The sequence below is a fragment of the Barbatula barbatula genome (assembly GCF_947034865.1).
Source record: "Barbatula barbatula genome assembly, chromosome: 17".
Taxonomy (NCBI): Eukaryota; Metazoa; Chordata; class Actinopteri; order Cypriniformes; family Nemacheilidae; genus Barbatula; species Barbatula barbatula.
The window spans coordinates 3917392-3936253 of NC_136780.1; the positions used below are offsets into that span (position 1 = coordinate 3917392).

Genomic DNA, 18862 nt, shown 5'->3' on the forward strand with positions numbered 1-18862 from the left:
CTCATTTGGAAACATTGAAAGACAACTGCCACGGAGCAGAACAGACACAGATGACGGCAGATCTCCAAAACACGACTGATAATATCGCTCAATTTAAAGTGGATAGCCATCGCGTTGGGAAGTGCACTAGCTAATAGAATTTCACAGCGGATGATATGATTCAGCATCTGTGCCCCTGGTGCCCGCCACGGTGACATCAGCACGCATTTATATCACGCCACTGATAAGCTTTACATTTCCTGTAGCGGCTATAAGTATCTGCTATGGACATGGACTTTTTATTACAGAAATGTGACACGGCTAATACTAATATTATCGTTTGTTTTAGATGTAATGCAATGTGTATACATGATTTAAGGTTGCATGTTTGTATCTCCACTTTTACCCGCCTCTCTGAAACGTGCAGATTTGTGCCATGCGACCCCTTTAATATTTAATACACTTGTATATCAGTTTTTCTTAACAACCTCCATTTGTCCATCCTGAAGTTTTTAGGAGATCTTACCCAGGTCCATATCTCCAGCTTTGGGTCTCTGTGAGTAAGGACTTCCTTTATATACAGCGTCCAGCAGCTTCTCTTTCACCTGGGTGATGGTGTCGCAGTTCAGGCATTTGACCGTCACCTCCGGGCCGTTCTCGTTCTCCGGATTCACACAGTGCAAAGTCTGTCACAAGACATTAGAAGCAAAAAATACGGTTTTAAAACCATAGTACATATTTAAAAAATAACACCGATATAGACGGTAATGAAACACAATTTGACGCAAATGTTTTTACAGAATGTGACTGTGAAACTGCAACTGACTGTCATCCCATCCAACAGATTTTTAGGTTCAATGTGCTAGTTTCGTGTCTCTTGGATCTTCTCACATAACAAAAGCATTTAAATTCAATTCAATATTTCACGTCTAACTATATATATGTACAAATACGGTCCTGATCATCCTGTCTTGGTATTAACACCCTTAGGTCGCCCCAAAAATTCTGTCTTCATTTACTCACCCTAAAGTTGTATCAAATCTGGATGAATCTCTTTGTTCTGATGAATGCAGAGAAAGATATTTGGAGGGATGCGTGTAACCAAACAGTTCTTGGGTCAAACGAAGATATTTGAAGAATGAAACGTTTCTTGGGCACATTTGACTAGCATTGTCAGTTTGGCTACAAGCATCCTTCCCAATATCTTTCTCTGTGCTGATCAGAACAACGAAATATATGCCGATCTGGAACAAGTGAAGGGTGAGTAAATGAAGACAGAATTTCATCGTTTTTGGGTGAACTCGACTTCACACTGACCAGCGTCTTGTAGTCGATTTGTTGTCGGATGAGTTTGTCTTCGCTGAGGGAGTATCGGGCCTCCCCTGTGATGGCGTCTATAGGGCCTTTTTCCATCTGTTGTTTCATGGCACAATACAGCATGAAGAGAGGCTCACCTGCACACTCCTGGGGAGAGAGAGAGAGAGAGAGAGAGAGAGAGAGAGAGAGAGAGAGAGAGAGAGAAACGACGGCAGACAGTTAGTCCCGCTCAGATATTTGTGATGTGATTTTTCATAAAAAGTGAGAGACAAGCAAACACACAAAGCAATCAATAGCTCTTCTTACCTTTCATGGAGATAAAATGCATTTCAGGTATGTATATTGAGCAAAACTTGATTACTGATAAACTGCCACTTCAGATGTGAAAAACAAGCAGCTGTAATGGTGCAGCGCTTTCAAATAATCACAAGGACTTGCCAATCAATACAACCATTAGCCTCTCACACCCTCAAAAAGCCCCTCTCGAAAAAAGACAAACAGTTTAAACGCCGGAGAGAGAGAGAGAGAGAGAGACGCAGGAGGTTAACGATTGGGAGGAAGCACTTAAAGCCCTTTGTGAAACGGGAGAGAGAGATTGATAGGTGCGGCACGGGTTTTCAACATTAGCATAAACATCACAAAAAAGTTTCTACTTTAAGTTTTGGGATTTCAACTTTTTACGTTGTTGAGGTTTGTATGAATCAGGCACATAGTTAAGTTCTTGCAGTCTGACTTCTTGGCCGCAATGTTTCTTATTCTGTCAATGGAGTCGGACTGACATGTGAAATGACTGCACTTTGTTGTATTTAACCTGTCCGTTGTTTTATTCTAGTTTTGGAACCTGGAAATCGCATTGTAGCCAGACTTAACCTTATTCAATTCTACCCATTTCAAAGAACACGATAGGGCACGATAACAGTTTAACTTATGCTGACTTAGACATCCATTGATCTCAGAGAGACGGGTCCCGATTTCAGCCATTTAAAACTCTGCATGAAAAATATTTACGTTGGTTGCACATTAAAGTTATGTTTTGTCGGCATTATTTGTCTACGTTCACATTTGTGTTTAGAAGAATATGATGTTTCTGCAGCATGTAGAAGCTTTTGATTAAAGTTTCACATATAATATATACAGTACATTAATATGTAAATATTTTTTAGGTTAACAAAAAAAAGATCTCCAGCAGCCTAAGCACAAGCTACATTTTTTGTGAAACAATGGTAACTATCAAACTTCAAAATATAAATCTGAATGATAAATGAACAAAGTCTTTCTTCATATAAAATAAACGCATAAATTAAGAGCCTTCTAATGCAGTCCAATGCAAATTTGTGACTATGTCTTTTAATTGTGTAAAATTAAAGAGATAGTTCACCCCAAAATGACAATTATTTTATTATTTATCAAACCTGAATGACTTTCTTCCGCGGAACACAAAAGAAGATATTTAAAAAATGTTGATAACCTAACAGTAACGGCCCCCATTGACTTCCATTGTATGAACACAAAACCATTGAGACATTTCTCAAAATATCTACATATTTGTTACACAGAAGAAAGAGTCATATAAAGGACTTGAATTACTTAAGCGTGCATAAATGATGACAACATTTTCATTTAGGGGTCATTACAGAATTCATTTACACAGTTTCTGTTCTGTTTGTTGTGATTTTAGACCACTGTTTATTTTTCCCTCTTATTGCTATTGTTACCATTGTTATGCTGTGGTGTTGTATCACTGTGTTTTATACAAGTCTGTAGTGTGTGTTAATGCGATGTGTGGCACCTACGCTATAAACCCAACTAATAATGCGTTGTGTGAGATTCCTCTAGCATGTAGGCACGTTTTATTTTAGTTTCTGGCAGGTTGATGTTCAACCCACAATCAAAACCTGGAAGTTTCACGGTGAGGTGTCAAACGTAGAACATATCAACCACCCCTCCACTGTGATTACGACGGACGAGTGGAAACGAGGAAAACCGCCATCTACCCCTCGCGCATACCCACACAAAACTGTTTCCTCTGGTCTTCTCCGTCTCTTCATCCTGTTTTACTCCACCTACCCTCCCACCATATGCTGTTAACGTCTCGTTAGCATCTGCGCTAATTAAGCAGACAGCTGCTAACTAGAGAGAGCGAGCGCGAATACATCACTCTCAGAGACCCCCGCTCGGAGACCAGACCTCATCCCACGCTCCGGCTTCATTAAAGAAAGAGACGGATAGAAACGGAGCGAGAGACCAGACCACGCGGCCAGACCTCACCCACCCATAGAGCTAATGAACAGGCGAGGAAAAATATCCTGTTGAAATATACAGATACTGATCAATTATTCCACACTGTAGCCTTGAGCAAACCTGCTTGAAAAAGAAAAACTGTGGTCGGAATGCTGATAACATTTTTTTGACTGATTTCTGGGAAGGTTTGGATTCGTGTCAGTTTGCAATAACCGTGCTGTCCGAGTGTCGTTTTTAAATGCGTGTTGGCGAGGAGAGTTTGTCAGTTCTGCTAACTCGAGCCACAGTCTCATCCTGTTAAAACAGCCCTGCCTCTCCTGATGCCAATTACTGATGGCAAATTTTTGGGTTCTGAACTTTTGTCAGCTACAAGAGGAGCCAAAGACGAGCCTGTAAACGGTCGAAGCTTGATGAGGACTTAAAATGAGCAGTCTAAATTGGCCATTTTGATTTCTAAAGGAAAGTTCAGTGAGAGACGGAAAATTTCTCGTTTTATATTCACCCTTATGCCGACTTTATATCTTCAGTGAAATACTTAAGCTCAGAATGAATATGTATGTAGCTCTTAATTGAAATAAATAGATGCTTTAATAGAAACAGTTTGCATACAAATTTAAATTAAACTTTCTCTTTAGTTGAACACAAAACTATTTTATATTATAATGCTGTCATGTTATCTTGTTTTACGCTACTCAAAATGGTGACAAGCATCCATTGAAGGGACCCCCCAAAAAGAAATCTGTCATCATTTACTCTTCGAGTTGTTCCAAACCTTTATACATTTCTTTGTTTTGATAAACACAGAGAAAGATATTTGGAATAATACTTGTAACCAAACAGTTCTTGGCCACCATTGACTGACATAGTAGGAAAAAAGACAATGGTAGTCAAACGTGCCCCAGAACGGTTTGCTTTCCTACATTTGTGTTCAACAGAACAAACACATTTCTAAAGCAATATGTTTGTTAGAGAAAATAATGAACATTACACACTTATTTAGCGAAGATAAAATGTAAACAAACAGATCCGAGTATTAAATTCATACAGTATATGTTGAATCTCATAGATGGCATTGCTTTAATGATGGGTGCAGGTGCTTTTTAAAGATTCACCATTTTGAGTACCATAACCTATAATATGACATAATTTCATTATAAAATCATCCTGAAGTCATAAACATCTGCAGTGTTACAAATTCTTTCAAATGATGTCAACTCACCACTGGCCAACTTAAAGGAAGCTGAAATGACTTGTAAAGCCAAAATCAAGTTTTGGGGAATTTGTTACACCGTGTGTGTAAGCAAATTATAAAAATGTATATTTTTGAGTGAACCTTTCTTTTAAACTTCAAAAGTGACTTTGCAATGTGTGTTGTATGTGTGACACGTCAACCACACAATCAAAACGTCTTCTTTTTAAGCCTGCATTCGGATTTCTCCCCGAATTACATTTGTTTGGTTACAGCGTGGCTTTGTCATTTTTGAATGACGTTCTCATAAATACATCCTGTTTTCCTTCCACGTTTTATCTCTCTTACTCTGTTGTGATTCTCTGACGTGACAATGTTCTGGACTCCTGTTTCCCGTTGATTAAAATTCGTTCGCTGCGTGCTGAGCCCTGCGTGATTGAACTAATAAAACCAGAGTGCTTCTAATGCGAGAGCGAGACAGACCGAGAGCGCGAGGAAGAGCAGGCGGTGACGTCCCGCTGCTCAATCACGATCCGTGAGTGCCGTCGACGAGAGTAAAGCAGGATGAAGGAGAAGAGAAAAGCAAAAGAGCGCGCGAGACGAGAGGGAGACAGAATGAAAGATAGAAACGATGTGGGCTCAGATGCAGAGGATGTCCTCCGACCTCATTCTCCACGGACGGACTGCTCCAATCTCATCATGTTGGCTTTTTTTAATGGGAAAGGCTCTTTGGTTGATCAATGTTTGTCGAATCGAGTGTGTGTGAGTTATAGAAAAGCGAGTGCAGTCACAGAAAGATGTCTTATGTAAATATGCTGTGTTAGTATTGTACGCTATCCAAACTTATCACCTCATCACATTCGATTCAGACAGCAAACTCACAACTCAAGTAAAATATTATTTCCGTGGCACTGTTAATTCAGCGGTGCGAAAACACTCTGCATAATGTAAACACTTACTTTTAGGAACTTGTTCAGGAGAAAGGTAAACCAGTTTGTCAGCATCTTTTCAGCAACAGACTCGGTCCTTAAAGAACGATAGAAAGAAACAGAGACGGAGAGCACCTGTTATTGTTAAGAAAACACATCCAAAAGTAAATGAAGTTTTGCACTAAAAGAAAAACTCCACATTATGCCTCTTACAGAAAACCTACACTTTGTTCAAAACAAACCACCCGTCTTCATTAGTACCGGACAATAACAGTAATTGGGCGATGTCTTCCATTAATGGGCAACCTGTTGCCAGCCGTAGACCTCCCAAAAGCTCCCTTAGAACAGAAGTAATTAAAGCATCCGTAATGCATGGACGTCAATGCTCGTAATTCATCAACTGTATCGCTGGCGAGCGCGAGAGGCTGCTAGCATGGCCTGCTAACTGCGGCTCTTTCCCCCGGGCCCTCCAGAAACGTTTCTTTTTTTCAATAATGCATTCACACACTGTAGACTAACCCGCTCCCCATCACTTCCTTACATAAGATCCTATTATTAAATGATACACTCATTAATAAATCGGTAAAGGAGAAATAAGGTGAATGCAGAGGTGTTCAGTTAGAAGTACGAGTGTCCTGAGTAGCTCATTTGCGTGCACTTAAAAGTGCACTAGTTTGGGTGAAATGGAGGAAACTGACTTGCAAACTTCTATGTTGTGGGGAGGCAATGCTGAGGTAGTATTTTTATGCTGGCCATATTCTGCAATGCAGCATCTTATTTTATTACTTAAATCCACCAAAAAAATCTGTTTTAGTCACGACTGTTTCTGCTACTGTACCTTTAAGAGTTCTAATAATAAATGATATGTTTTTAACAGCTATCCCGTGCGTACCAGCATTCTGTTGTGATGAGGAGTGGTGCTTGTCTCTCCAAAACCCCTCACCGTAATTCTAGGGCATCACGAGTGGTAGGTCATCACGTCACATGTGGTTGCTAAGGTACTCCCGAGTTGTTTACAATGCACAGGTATGCGATTTCTAGGGTGTTAAAGGTGGTTGCTAGGCAACACAAATTCAAAAGGTACCCTTCCTACGGTCTATATGATATTCTGGTCACCAGATACGGCTCGAGTCAATGTGTGAGTCTGTCAGTATATGGATGCTGGTGTGCATGTGTGTTCAGGCGTTCACTTAAGCTGTAAGTAGTTTGACCGAGTCACTGGAGTACGGAGCTATCAAATAAAAATGTGGTGCGGCTTACGCGCAAGAGTTTGTGAGTACGTTTTCTCTCACCTCCTGAGCAGTAGCTTGGGATGGTTCTTGCTCTCCAGGTTCTTGTCGATTAGGTCAGAGAGCAGCTGTTTGAGGACTCCCGTTGCGTACTCCATCTCTCCCTGTAGTGCCGTCATGATGAGCGACGCCACGTTGCCACGGTCACGCATGGAGAAGGAGCGCTGGGCCTCGAGTGTCCGGATAAATGTCAACAGGAAGTGCTTCTTGGTGAGGAGCTGACCGAAAAGAGTTAAGGCCTTCTCGACATTAGCCTGAACCTGAGGGAAAAGCACACAAAAAACACTTACACTTATTACACAGAGACTAAATGAGAGCTCTCTGATATCATATTTGATGAAGCGATAAATAAGGAATGTAAAAGAAACGTCTTACTAATTTTAGACCGTATAATTATGATGTAGATCTGATAAATACAGTTTGCCATGTTGTCTATCTACAGCCTGCAACTGTCTGATTCAAAGACCTTTAACTTGTCAAAGCACTTCAGTAAAACAAACAGTGTTGAAAGCGCATGAGGGACGCAGCATCTTGCTCGACAACAAAGAAAATGTAAGATGCAAGAAGCTCGTAAAACAAAAAAATGAATGAAAATCAATGAAAAAACAAGGGAAACGCAGAAGCGAGGACAGAGAGAGAAGGAGAAACAGAGAGAAAAAATGAATGAATTAATTGAGAGACCTTAATTTAAAGGGTCATTATTTACCAATATACCAACAAAAAAAAAACAATAAATAAATAATAATAATAAAATACATTTAGATAAAAAGAATGTATGTAAAAATATAAATGTAAAAGCACAAATAGTAAATATATTTTAAATAAATTATTATTATTGGTTAAAATATAACAACAAAAAGTATTATAATAATAACAACGATAATAATAATAATAAATATTATTAATAATTTCTGTTACTATTATTAACTATTATTCAAATGCAAAACAAATCTATACATCTCGAAAAGAGAGATGGAGAGGAAGAGCAGCAGGAAGTAGACGTGATCTCAGTGTCCAGGGGTAAAACACAGTGATCTGTCCTCCTATGATCCACAGGGTGGCATAATGTCACCTTCCATCTCTCTCTCTCTCTCTCTCTCTCTCTCTCTCTCTCACACACAACAAACTTCATTTTCCATGTATCAGTCCTTGAACCCACACATTTACATCCATAATATAAGCACTACATCTGATTTTGGACCAGTGAGATATCACTGAAGGCGGGGCTACTCAGTTTGACACAGGCCTGCTGGGTAGATCCAATCTCATTAGTCCAAAACAACATAAAGACATTAAATATGTTCTGATTGGCTGTCATAACGTTGCCTCGTACAGCGTTTTCGCTCCTAGCGCCGGCAAATGACTTGTCATTGGAACCCCGTGCCAGGTTAGGACACGGTGTTCTAATCTGAAGAAATTACAGAAAACAAAACCCAAACAATGAACGAACGAAACTTCTGAACAAGAACACTGGAGTCAGACATCAAAGCAAGAACGCGGTTCTCCGCCATCAAAGCAGCATCTGTTATTGTCCCCTACAGCGCCTTATGTAGCGTGTAACCTGACAAAGGCCTTTTCCGACAACACAGACTAATAAAGTGGCTCAATTCTTCTGTGCTGAGCCGAATGAAATTTGCAGCCTCTCGGGAAGGCCGATTCTACTGTAGGTTGCTTTGGGGCGAGAAGCTACACAGAGCAATAAGGGCCTGAGCCGCTCGTATAGGCACTTGATTACGCCGGGGACTCGGGGGCAAATACAGTGAAAACAAACCCCAGAAGAAATAATAAATACGTGATCTCTCCGCAAGCCAACGGCGTGACCCGGTATATACATGCTTGTGGACGTAGCGTGTTGGAGTAATGGAGTATTTAATTGCAATGGCCGGTTTTGATGTTTCGTGCACGCTGTAAAATGCTAGTCATTAGCATCTGGCTTTAAAGTACAAGGGGTCACAATGTGTATCACACAGATCCCTTGAGTACACTAGACGGTAGAATTAACCACATTTTTAAACTAAATCTTAATGTTATCTCAGACACATTACATCAAATAAGTATCTGATGAAATGATGTCTTCGGTGTTAGTATTGGTTTTCTCATTTATGATTATACTGTTAGCTCTGTTCTACGGTTACCATGGTGACGAAGATGTACTGACCCGTACCTCCATCTCCTTAAGCACCGGGTGGTCCTCAATGCCGGGGAAGAGCACTCTCATGGCGTACGTCCTGTAGTCCAGGAATGGAATACCGGCTCCGTCCAGCTCCTGGGTCAGTTCGTGAATGTCGGTTTGGAGCTCAGCGAATGCTTTGACAAACAAACAAGCAAACGAACAGTCAACTAACAATTAAAAAAGCAAACCTACTGTATGTGCATGACTAAAGTCAAGTCGTTTTGAGAAAAATGTATTCTTTGATTTGCTCGAAGCTTTATTTGAGAATCTTTAAATACAAAGCATGTGATCGGGAAACTTGGTCACCAGGTGCTTCGCACAAAACCAGGCGCTTGTTGGGTAAACAGAAGCGATGCTACGTCTGTCAATCTGTTTGTTTACTCGGCTTACGACTAATTTGGTTTTGCCATTTGAAAAAAGCGGGAGACGTAAGAGACGCAAAGTTCACGGGAAAAGAAAGTCAATTAATTGCATGAGTGGGTAATTAATAAAGTAACGGAGCTTTTCATGCATAATTTCCTCCAGCTGTTGTTCCTCCCCGTTGTCCGCTGGGATGCGAAAAGTGACGCTTCGGCTCTAAGTGAGGCCTTTTCATCTTAAAAACACTACACAAATATTATTCAACATGAACTGCCCGATGGGAATCAGTCTCCTTAGAAAAAAAGTGACAGGCCTAAAGAGCTTTTAATTCAATGTTTCTTCCTCGTCAAAGTGCACTTGAAAGGCCTAACAAAGATTTCCAACATGAGGGATGGCCTTGTAATTCAATTTCGCTTCATTACTCGGAGAGCCGCGTGTCGGGTGGCAGAGCGCGAGGGGGCATCGCAGACAGCTTAAACGTGCCGTTTTCAAAGCCCCGCTTTTAGAGCGGGCAAAACATTACGCCTCTGTGGAAGTGTTGTCAAGGTCAGTTAGCAAAACATTTCCTGCAGTTGTTTGTCAAAAGTTTCGTATGTTCCTGATAACGCGTTCCTTTCTGAAACGGTTCTTTTCGTGGCAAAAGCACTCAAAACTATTTCAATTACCGTGATGTCCACACACGTCTGCGCTAACATTTCTGGGCTAATGTAAAGCAGTAAGCCGATATTCCCACTGAGTGTTGCCAGTATCTAAACCGGCGCTGGATTGCTCACTAATTATCCATTAGCCGTGCTTTGTTTGTTTGTATTGCTGCGTTCTCTGATGGGCTTCATCACGCCTCAGTAAGTCTCTGAACATGGACTGCGTTCATTGGTTCACGCCCAGTGACTGCACCATCACAACTTATTCCACCCTGTGCTATATGGACAGACTAAATCTGAGGGATTGATGTTTTTGGATACAATAAATCTCATTAAGTATGTCAAACGACAATTTCCCTCGATAAACTAAACAACACACTGTAAGTATGAAACTCTTTTTTGCATAAAGAAAATGAAGACTACCCTATTTCCTAGACATTTCCAAATCCTCATAATATACATATTTTTTGTATCAAAATAATGAGAACTGGAGGTTAAAGGGTCAAACATTTATTTGCATTTTATTCCAAACCTGTATGGCTCTCTTTTGCAGAATGCAGAAAAATATATTTTGAAGAATGTTGTAAACCAACAAGGGTACACCCGAGGGTGAATAAATGACGGCAGATATTTTGGGGGGGTTGAACTATCACTTTAACTCCCACAAAATTGAGTGGCTCTAAAAGGCATTGCATGGAGCATGACCAGAAACTCTTTCTGTCTCAGCTATTTTCCACAAGTCTTGTGGCCAATTCTTTAACCCCGTTGACCTCCATGCTTTGCGTTAGAAAGAGAGTTTGAGAGCTCTCGGCCATTACAAAACAAATCCAAACCCAAACCTGAAAACAAGCTAAGGTCATAAATATTTTGCAGAGCTTGTAAATAATGTCAGCGCATACCATCCAAATAAAATATTGATGCGCAGATTGAGCGCTGGCGCGATAACAACCCGTTCATGTTCTCCTCTAATGAAGGCAACCAGCCAATCACAACGAATCAGGCCAAAGAGCGTGACAGCTAATCAATGCCCACCAGCTCCTTCACTCATTTGGCAAGAAACAAATTTCTTTCATCATTTGCTGTCTGCCAATTAACCGTTTCCCCCTTTTGCGGTGGAGAACGCTGTTTGTTAGCTAGCTAGCCGTGGTGGCCTTTCTCATCCACCTGACAGGGTCGTGACCAGGAGGTCCGACAGTCCTAAGATAATGGCCAATTAGATCCAGCGCATTTCTCGTGGTATTGGGAACCTTTATCGCATACGGCGACTGCATTTCAAACTGGGCAGAATGCCACAACACTGCAGTCCGCCAACACCAACATGTTACAGAGACATGTTAACAACCATAATGGTGTCGCCATGGCGACAAGAGAATGGAAGATGATAATTCAACTAATAAAGAAAATGAACACGATCTCTTATGACTTATGAATCATTCGACTCACCTTCTTTACACTCAAGAGCGACTCTCGACTCCAAGTTATCCATTTGCAGCTGAAGTCGCTTGAGGGTGCGGTCGGCGTCGCGAGACTTGCGCTTGTAAGCGATGAGCACGGCGATGATGACCAGCAGGAGAAGACCTCCGCCTCCTCCGATCCCAATGATAGCAGGAAGGGTGAGAAGACTGTCAGAGTAGATCTGCAGGGTACCGGGGGAATATTCGAACCCTCCTGCTCGGATCTTTAACAGAAGTAATACGAAGAAAGTCAGATTTTTGTACGTGAAAAATCAGAGTCGAGACAGTTCTGCGTCAAGCCGTAATTAAAACTTTATGAGCCCGTCACATTTGCGAGACGGGCGAGGAGATTGAAAACCCATTTAGCTCGAAATGTTCTGTTATTACTGGATCATTTCGAGCTTTGTAAAAGCTTGTATTTCGTAAATAGAACATTTAACAATGAATTGTAAAATTGTTTACTCAGACTCAGACTAAAATACAATCTTAGTAGTGTCGATGTTTGTATACCCTGTATTTAACGTCAACTTGAACTATCAATTATTATACTGTATCTTTAATCGATGATAAATTTTTTTCTGCAAATGTAACTGCTGCATGTGTGGCATAGAAACAAACTTCTAGAAAATTCAAGTGCACCAGTGATGTCATACTGTATATACACATGGCCTCAGACATTATATGCTGTCTGTTAAACTGCAGGGGCTCATGGGAAGAGAAGGGGTCAAAGATCCAAGCCATACAAAATTTCCTAGAGAGATTCTCACTAACTGGGGTCACAGCAGTCAACACACAGCTGTGTGCTAGTGCAGTCATACACACACACGGGCGCACACTAATTCCTACAAACAGAAAAACGTGCACACATGTGACATCAGCTAAAGAACCAAGTGCCTATTGAGGCATCCCATAAGTAGGTCACTGTCGAGGGGAGAAGAGTACAGCCGTGTATCTGTCCCCTAAAGTACCACATAAGGACACTAAACACACAGAGACACGTCTATTTTTGAAGCAGCATCTTTCAAAGAACGGCTGTACAAACACGCATTTCAGACAATTTCTGTGAATCCGACTTGACACTTGAAGCTTCGCTCACAAATAATGGGTATTCAGAATAGTGGTGGTAAATATTTCTTCTTCAGCAATCATTTCTCTTTGAGAGCCATCACATGAAGTAAAACATGGTGTGCAAGATAAAGAACGTCCTTCCCTCATGTTCCCTCAGCAGTGCTCTCAGCTAGTGTTAAGCTCATTTTAGACGGTGACTTGTCATTTCCAATCGCTTGACATTTGGTCAGTGTGAACCAGGACGAAAACTATCCATTTAAAACACTTTCGTGAACTAAACTTAACAGTAAAACAACACAGCAGTTTTGATTGAATCTGATACAATATAGCTTTTAAAAAATATTAGGTTTACACTTAAATTTTAATTTAAAAAGTTAATTTAATGTGAAGATAAATTCTCGGAGAAAAGCCTTCATCTCTTATGCAGCGTTGCTTCTCTCATGTATGTTAGAACTATTTTTAAAAATCATTAAAACGAATTAAAAAAAATTCTTGCATTAAAAACTAAATGAAAAATGCTCGGTGGAAAACGTCCCGGTTACGTATGTAACCTCTGTTCCCTGATGGAGGGAACAAGACGTTGTGTCGAAGCCGACAGATGGGGTTCGCCCTTGAGAACCAATCGTCTCTGACTATTTTGAAAAGGCCAATGAAATTGGCGAATGAAATTTGCATGCCGGGCTCCGCCCCCGGATATCCGGGTATAAAAGGGGAGCCGGCGTGCTCATTCATTCACCTTTTGTGCTGAGGAGCCTGAGAGCATCTCGTGACTGCTGCAGCGGACGGCTATTGTCGTGGCAAGAAGGACACAACGTCTTGTTCCCTCCATCAGGGAACAGAGGTTACATACGTAACCGGGACGTTCCCTTTCTGTCGGTCTCTCGACGTTGTGTCGAAGCCGACAGATGGGGTTCCTATGGAAAACGCCACGGCACTAGCCGCGTCACAATCTCTAGCGAAGCGACGTTGACCGGCCTGGGCGAGCCACACGTGAGCGCTATCGCGAAATTTGTAACCTTCCAGTGGGCAGGCAGGGGCTCCCAGAGCTTTTGGCAAAGATGAGTAGCCCCTGCCCTCCGCCAACTCAGACGGCCCCATTGGCGAGGGCCATCCAGTCGTAGGGCTACTGGGTAAGCGCTGTTCCTTCAATGAGGACGTGCGCTACGGAGACCACTTCCCACCCTAGGGGGGAATACAGTGGAGACACCAACATGGTCTCACCAAATAGGGGAGAACTCATGGGAGGTATGTGCGGAATGCCGCAAGGTGGATGTCCACCTGGGGAGGTCATGGGTTGCCACGCGGGGAACCATCTCATGACGACATCTCAGACGGAACCACCCTAGTGGGGGGTTACTACGTGTGGGGCACTAGGTCCGGTTAGAGCTATATGTAATAACTCAGCTTGATACCCGGCCATAGGCGGCAGGGCTGCTCCGCCGAGCCCGCCGCCCTGAGTGCTATTGATGGATGGACGGACTGCCTATTCTTCACCCTTGGGGAAAGAAGGGAGGCAGCCCATAGCGCACTGGTCCACCTCAGAAGGGGAATGGCGCTATGCGCAGGCGTACGCCCCACGACTGCTGGTCTCACCTGCTGGCAAGACTCGAGCTGCCGACTCCCCACGGAGGTTGTAAGCCTCTGCGAGGTATAGCGTAGCCCAACCCGCAGCTCTACAGATGTCTGCCAGAGAGGCGCACTAAGCCGATGCCCACGAGGAGGTCACACCCCGAGCGGAGTGTACCGTCACTCAAATGGGCACGGGCTAGGATCGGCACGCCGTAGTGACGGCGTGTGCGACCCAGCGCTACAACTCTCCTCGGATACAGCACTCCCGTTGCTGACCTCCATAACAGACAAGAGCTGCTCAGGGCCTTGAAGCCCTCAGTGTGGTTCGAGTAGAGGCGCAATGCGCTTACTGGACACCCCACGTACAGGTTGGGTCTTTCTCCCGGTGTGGGAGCGCCTGCAAGTTCACCACCTAGTCCCAAAGGGGGGCGGCGGAACTTTGGGCACGTAAGTCGGCCGGGGTCTCAGGATCACGTGAGAGTCACCGGGCCTGAAATTTGGCAATCGGTGGACACGGAATGCTTGCAGGTGCCTCACCCTCTGGATGGACTCGAGCCCCAGCAGGAGAGCCAACCCCCCTCGCAGAACGAGGAAGGGGCTCTCGGCAGGGCCCGAAAAAAGGGGACCCAAAGGTCCACCTTAAGGTCCCTAGAGGGTACGGGGCGCGGACGAGGCCTTAGCCCCTCGCGCCCTAGAGGAACCTAATAATCAGGTCATGCCGCCCCAGAGGCTCACCAGCAACTGGTACGTGATAACCGCGACAGCGGGTACCCACGTTCCAATGTGGAAGGGGAGATTACTCCCCAGCCTCTCCTGCAATAGGACAGCACGTTCCTGAGCGAGCAATTCCGCGGGTCTTCTCCTCGAGAAGAGCACCAGGACGAGAAGGGGCGCCACTTAAAGGCATCCAGCCTTGTGGGCATGGCCCTTGCCTGAGTGACAGTCTCCACCACTGAGGGGGGTAGGTCATCCAGGAACTCCTCGTCCCATCCAGGAGCCAGACCCAGAGGTCCGGCTCGAACGCCACAACGTGTCCATCCCCTGCGAGTAGGCCCTTCGCCAGGGGATTTGGCCAGGGGGAGTTGTCGTCAGGAGTATTAGCTCCGAGGACCAAGTGTAGTTGGGCCCGTAAGGCGCAACTAGCAGCACTTGATACTCCCTTCCCAGACCTTGCACAGGACCTGCGCAATGAAGCTCACTGGGGGGAAGCGTAGTTCCGCTTGTCCCGCGGCCAGCTGCGCGCTAGGGCCTCCGTGTCGAGGGGGGAGCCTCGACCAGGGAGTGCCCAGCGGCACTGGGGGGTGTTCAGGGAGGCAACAGGTCCACCTGTGCCCGCCCAAACCACACCCAAGCCGGCCGCAGTGGTGGAGTCGTCACTTCGCACGAGGTGTCAACTGACGAGAGAGCGCTTGGCTGTCTGGTTCAGGACACCCGGTGGCGTGTGACCTGCAGGGGCCTTGCCACCTGCTGTCTCCACCAGGGGTGGAGTCGTCACTTCCCACGAGGCGTCAACTGACGAGAGAGCGCTTGGCTGTCTGGTTCAGGACATCCGGTGGTCATGTGACCTGCAGGGGCTTTGCCACCTGCTGTCTCCACTGGAGGCTGCGCGCTAGGGCCTCCGTGTCGAGGGGGTCCTCGTCCAAGGAATGCCCAGCGGTACTGGGTGGTGTTCAGGGAGGCGACAGGTCCCCCTGTGCCCGCCCAAACCACACCCAGGCCAGCCCGCAGGGGTGGAGTCATCACTTCCCACGGGGTGTCAACTGACGAGAGAGCGCTTGGCTGTCTGGTTCAGGACGCCCGGTGGGCATGTGACCTGCAGGGGCTTTGCCACCTGCTGTCTCCACGGGAGGAGGCGTTTTGGGCGAGTTGCGATGACTGCAGCGAGCGAGTGCCACCCTGAGGTTTAGTACGCTACGCCGGTCGTGCTGTCCGGGCCAGTATGCTGGCTCTGCACGAGAGGCCGGAGCCTCATCAGTGCAAGCAGGACAGCTAGCAACTTGAAGGCAGTGATCTGCCAACGCAGGCGGGGGCCCGTCCAGCGACCCGACACTGCGCGCCCATTGCACACCGCACCCGCACCCCGTAGGGAGGCGTCTGTCGTTCCACGACCGGCCTCAAGACCTGCTCGGGGTTTAGGATGCGACGGCAGCAGGTGTAATGACGATACGCCTACTGCCGGTGCGCCACGCTCTCCAGGGAACTCATCTCTGTAGTCAGTGCTGTCGCGGTCCCATGTGCGTCAACTCGAGGGGGACAGGCCACCCCCGAGGACACCATGCCCAGGAGCCTCTGAAACTGATTTCAGGGGACCGCTGGCTGCTGCCTGAAAGTTCAAGCAGCTCAGCACTGACTGTGCGTGCTCGTGAGCGAGCACGCCGTCATGGAGACAGTGTTGAGTTCTCTACCAGGAAAAGGGGGAGCTCCGCGCCAGGGAGAGCTGCTCTCTTTTTCCCGGCTGACCCGTTTACTGACATGCCAGCCCCTCGACAGTGCCGAGGGAACTGTACATGAGAGTATGCGGTCAGTTGTCATGAACCACTCCTGGCGTCTGACAGACACCAGGACGCGCTTCTGCGCCTCCCGAACGGCACCCTTGCAAGGTGCTGCTCAAGGTATGCAGCGACCCCTGGTTTTGGGGATGATGAAGTGCGGCTGTCGAAGCCACTGGACATCTCGGCCGAGGGGACGGTTCGATCGCCTTCGCCAGAGGGGTGGCAGCCCCGGCCTGGAGCACAGGAACATCCCTGCCTCTGCTGAGGTAAGAGGATGCCTGAAGTCCGGCGGAGGTCTGGCGAGCTGGATCGAATGCCGAGACGGACCACACTCCCAGCCACCGTGATGGTTTGAAATGCTAACCAAGCACCCAGAGACCTCACAGGGGGGGCTGCGATCTACTTCATCAACCCGCGGGGGTTGGTTCAATGACTAGCAGTGCTGTTCTCCCCGGGGGGAACGGCTCCGCTAAATCACCTGCCAGGCGATGGCGCAGCTCGACGCACCGTCGAAGCGAGAGTGCTGAGGGCTGCTTTATACTCGTCATTGCGTGCCGCCACGACGCAACGTCGAGTTGCCGAACACCATCTTTCAGAGGGTGAGAGCGGCTGCAAGTGGGACCCAGAGAGAGACCTCTCCTTGTGAGAAGGCGGGCACTAGGCCCCCGAAGGGGCCCAGAAGGTGTTTGGGACGCGGCAGGGACCGCCCCAGTCCGACCATCCAGCAACCCAGGCTGGGTCGGGCCCGATGGTTCAATCTCTCTAGGTGGTCCTTCTCTTGACGTCCTCCTCCGGGGGGCCACCTGCGGGGGCACCAGAACCGGAGTCGACGCTGGAGAAGGCCAGGGCTGCCGGGGGCAGACCACGTGCGAGACCTCGACGGCCGAAAGGCGGCCGGGTCACAGCAGGCCGGTCTGTTTCTACACTGTCAAAAGGCTGCTGGAGCAGTCCTTGACAGCGCCACCAATCAGCCGACCTTGCGAGAGGGGAGTCGGGAAAGTGGCCTTTCTCGACATCGCCCCCCTGCGCAAGATTGGGTCCGAGGCATCTTTCCGGGCCACTGATGTGGACATCGTCCGACCCAGCCTGCGCTGCCACCGCGGTCCCCGGAGGGCCAGTCGGCGGCGGCACTACTTGGGTCGGTCTTACCCCATGGGGCTCTCTTTAGCGCCCTGGCCTGCAGGAAGGCCATGCGTAAGAGTGGAGGCAGCTTGGTCCACGGCACTGCCAGCCTCAACACCAGAGATGTTGAGACCTTACATGCCCTGGACGGTGAGTCTAGGTCAAGCCCCCCAGGTGGCCGCCGTCTGCGGATACCCGCGACTGCATGCTCCACCCAGGGTGCATTGACATAGTCCCTAGCTGCCTCCCCGCCCCGAGGGAAGAGAGGGCGATAGAGTCAGCTAGACGGAAGCGCGCCGAAGGGGACGCTCCAGGTCTTACTGAACTCCTTATGCAGCTCGGTAAAACTTGGCACTTGAGCCGGGCCCAATGTGCGAGTACCCAGCCGTGAGCACCAGGGCTGCACCGCAACCCGACGCTCACGGCGGTCCGAGCGAGCATGGCTGACATCTTGACGTCTGCTCTCACCTGTGCTCGACCTCCCGAGGGAGGGAGCTTCAGGGAATCGCCAGAGTCTGATGCCAGCAGGTCGCGCTCCGATGTTGCAAGAGACACCTCATCTCCACGGCTCGTGTCCGAGCGCGTGGCTGAGGAATAAGATGGCGTAGGACCATCCTTGGGGACCTGCTAAACAAGCGAGACGGGGCGCGAGCGGTCCGCGAGCCGACCGGCTGACGGATTAACGCTCACGATAATCCCCACATCACCCTCGCTGCTCGCCGCCGCTGACGGCAGGGCCGTAGCCGCTGCGGTCACAGAACGGGAAGCAAACGAGGTGGTGGCTTGCTCTTGACAGAACGTAGCCAACGTGACGCAACGTCTGAATAGCCGTCCGCCCGCAGTGACGCAACGTCTGACTAGCCATCCGCGCGCAGTGACGCAACGTCTGAATAGCCATCCGCGCGCCGTGCGGGCAGGACGAATCCACGAGGCTGCCACAGTGATCGGACCCCCGAACACTTGCGGCAACCACCGTGTCCGTCCCCGTCCTCGATGAGTGTACTGCACCCAAGAGATCAGCGGGCAATGCCACGCTGAG

At 47.0% G+C, this 18862-nt stretch overlaps 1 protein-coding gene across 1 annotated transcript in view; it reads right to left on the minus strand.

Annotated features, from left to right (window-relative positions):
• The window catches only part of plxna1a (plexin A1a), a 168870-nt gene that overhangs the window by 11318 nt on the left and 138690 nt on the right, over positions 1-18862 (minus strand). The window contains exons 20-25 of the mRNA XM_079478542.1: positions 11562-11796; positions 9109-9251; positions 6948-7204; positions 5686-5752; positions 1297-1443; positions 506-665 (exon numbers count right to left, since the gene is read on the minus strand). Coding sequence (XP_079334668.1) covers positions 506-665; positions 1297-1443; positions 5686-5752; positions 6948-7204; positions 9109-9251; positions 11562-11796 — 1009 coding nt within the window. The remainder of the gene's footprint in view (positions 1-505; positions 666-1296; positions 1444-5685; positions 5753-6947; positions 7205-9108; positions 9252-11561; positions 11797-18862) is intronic.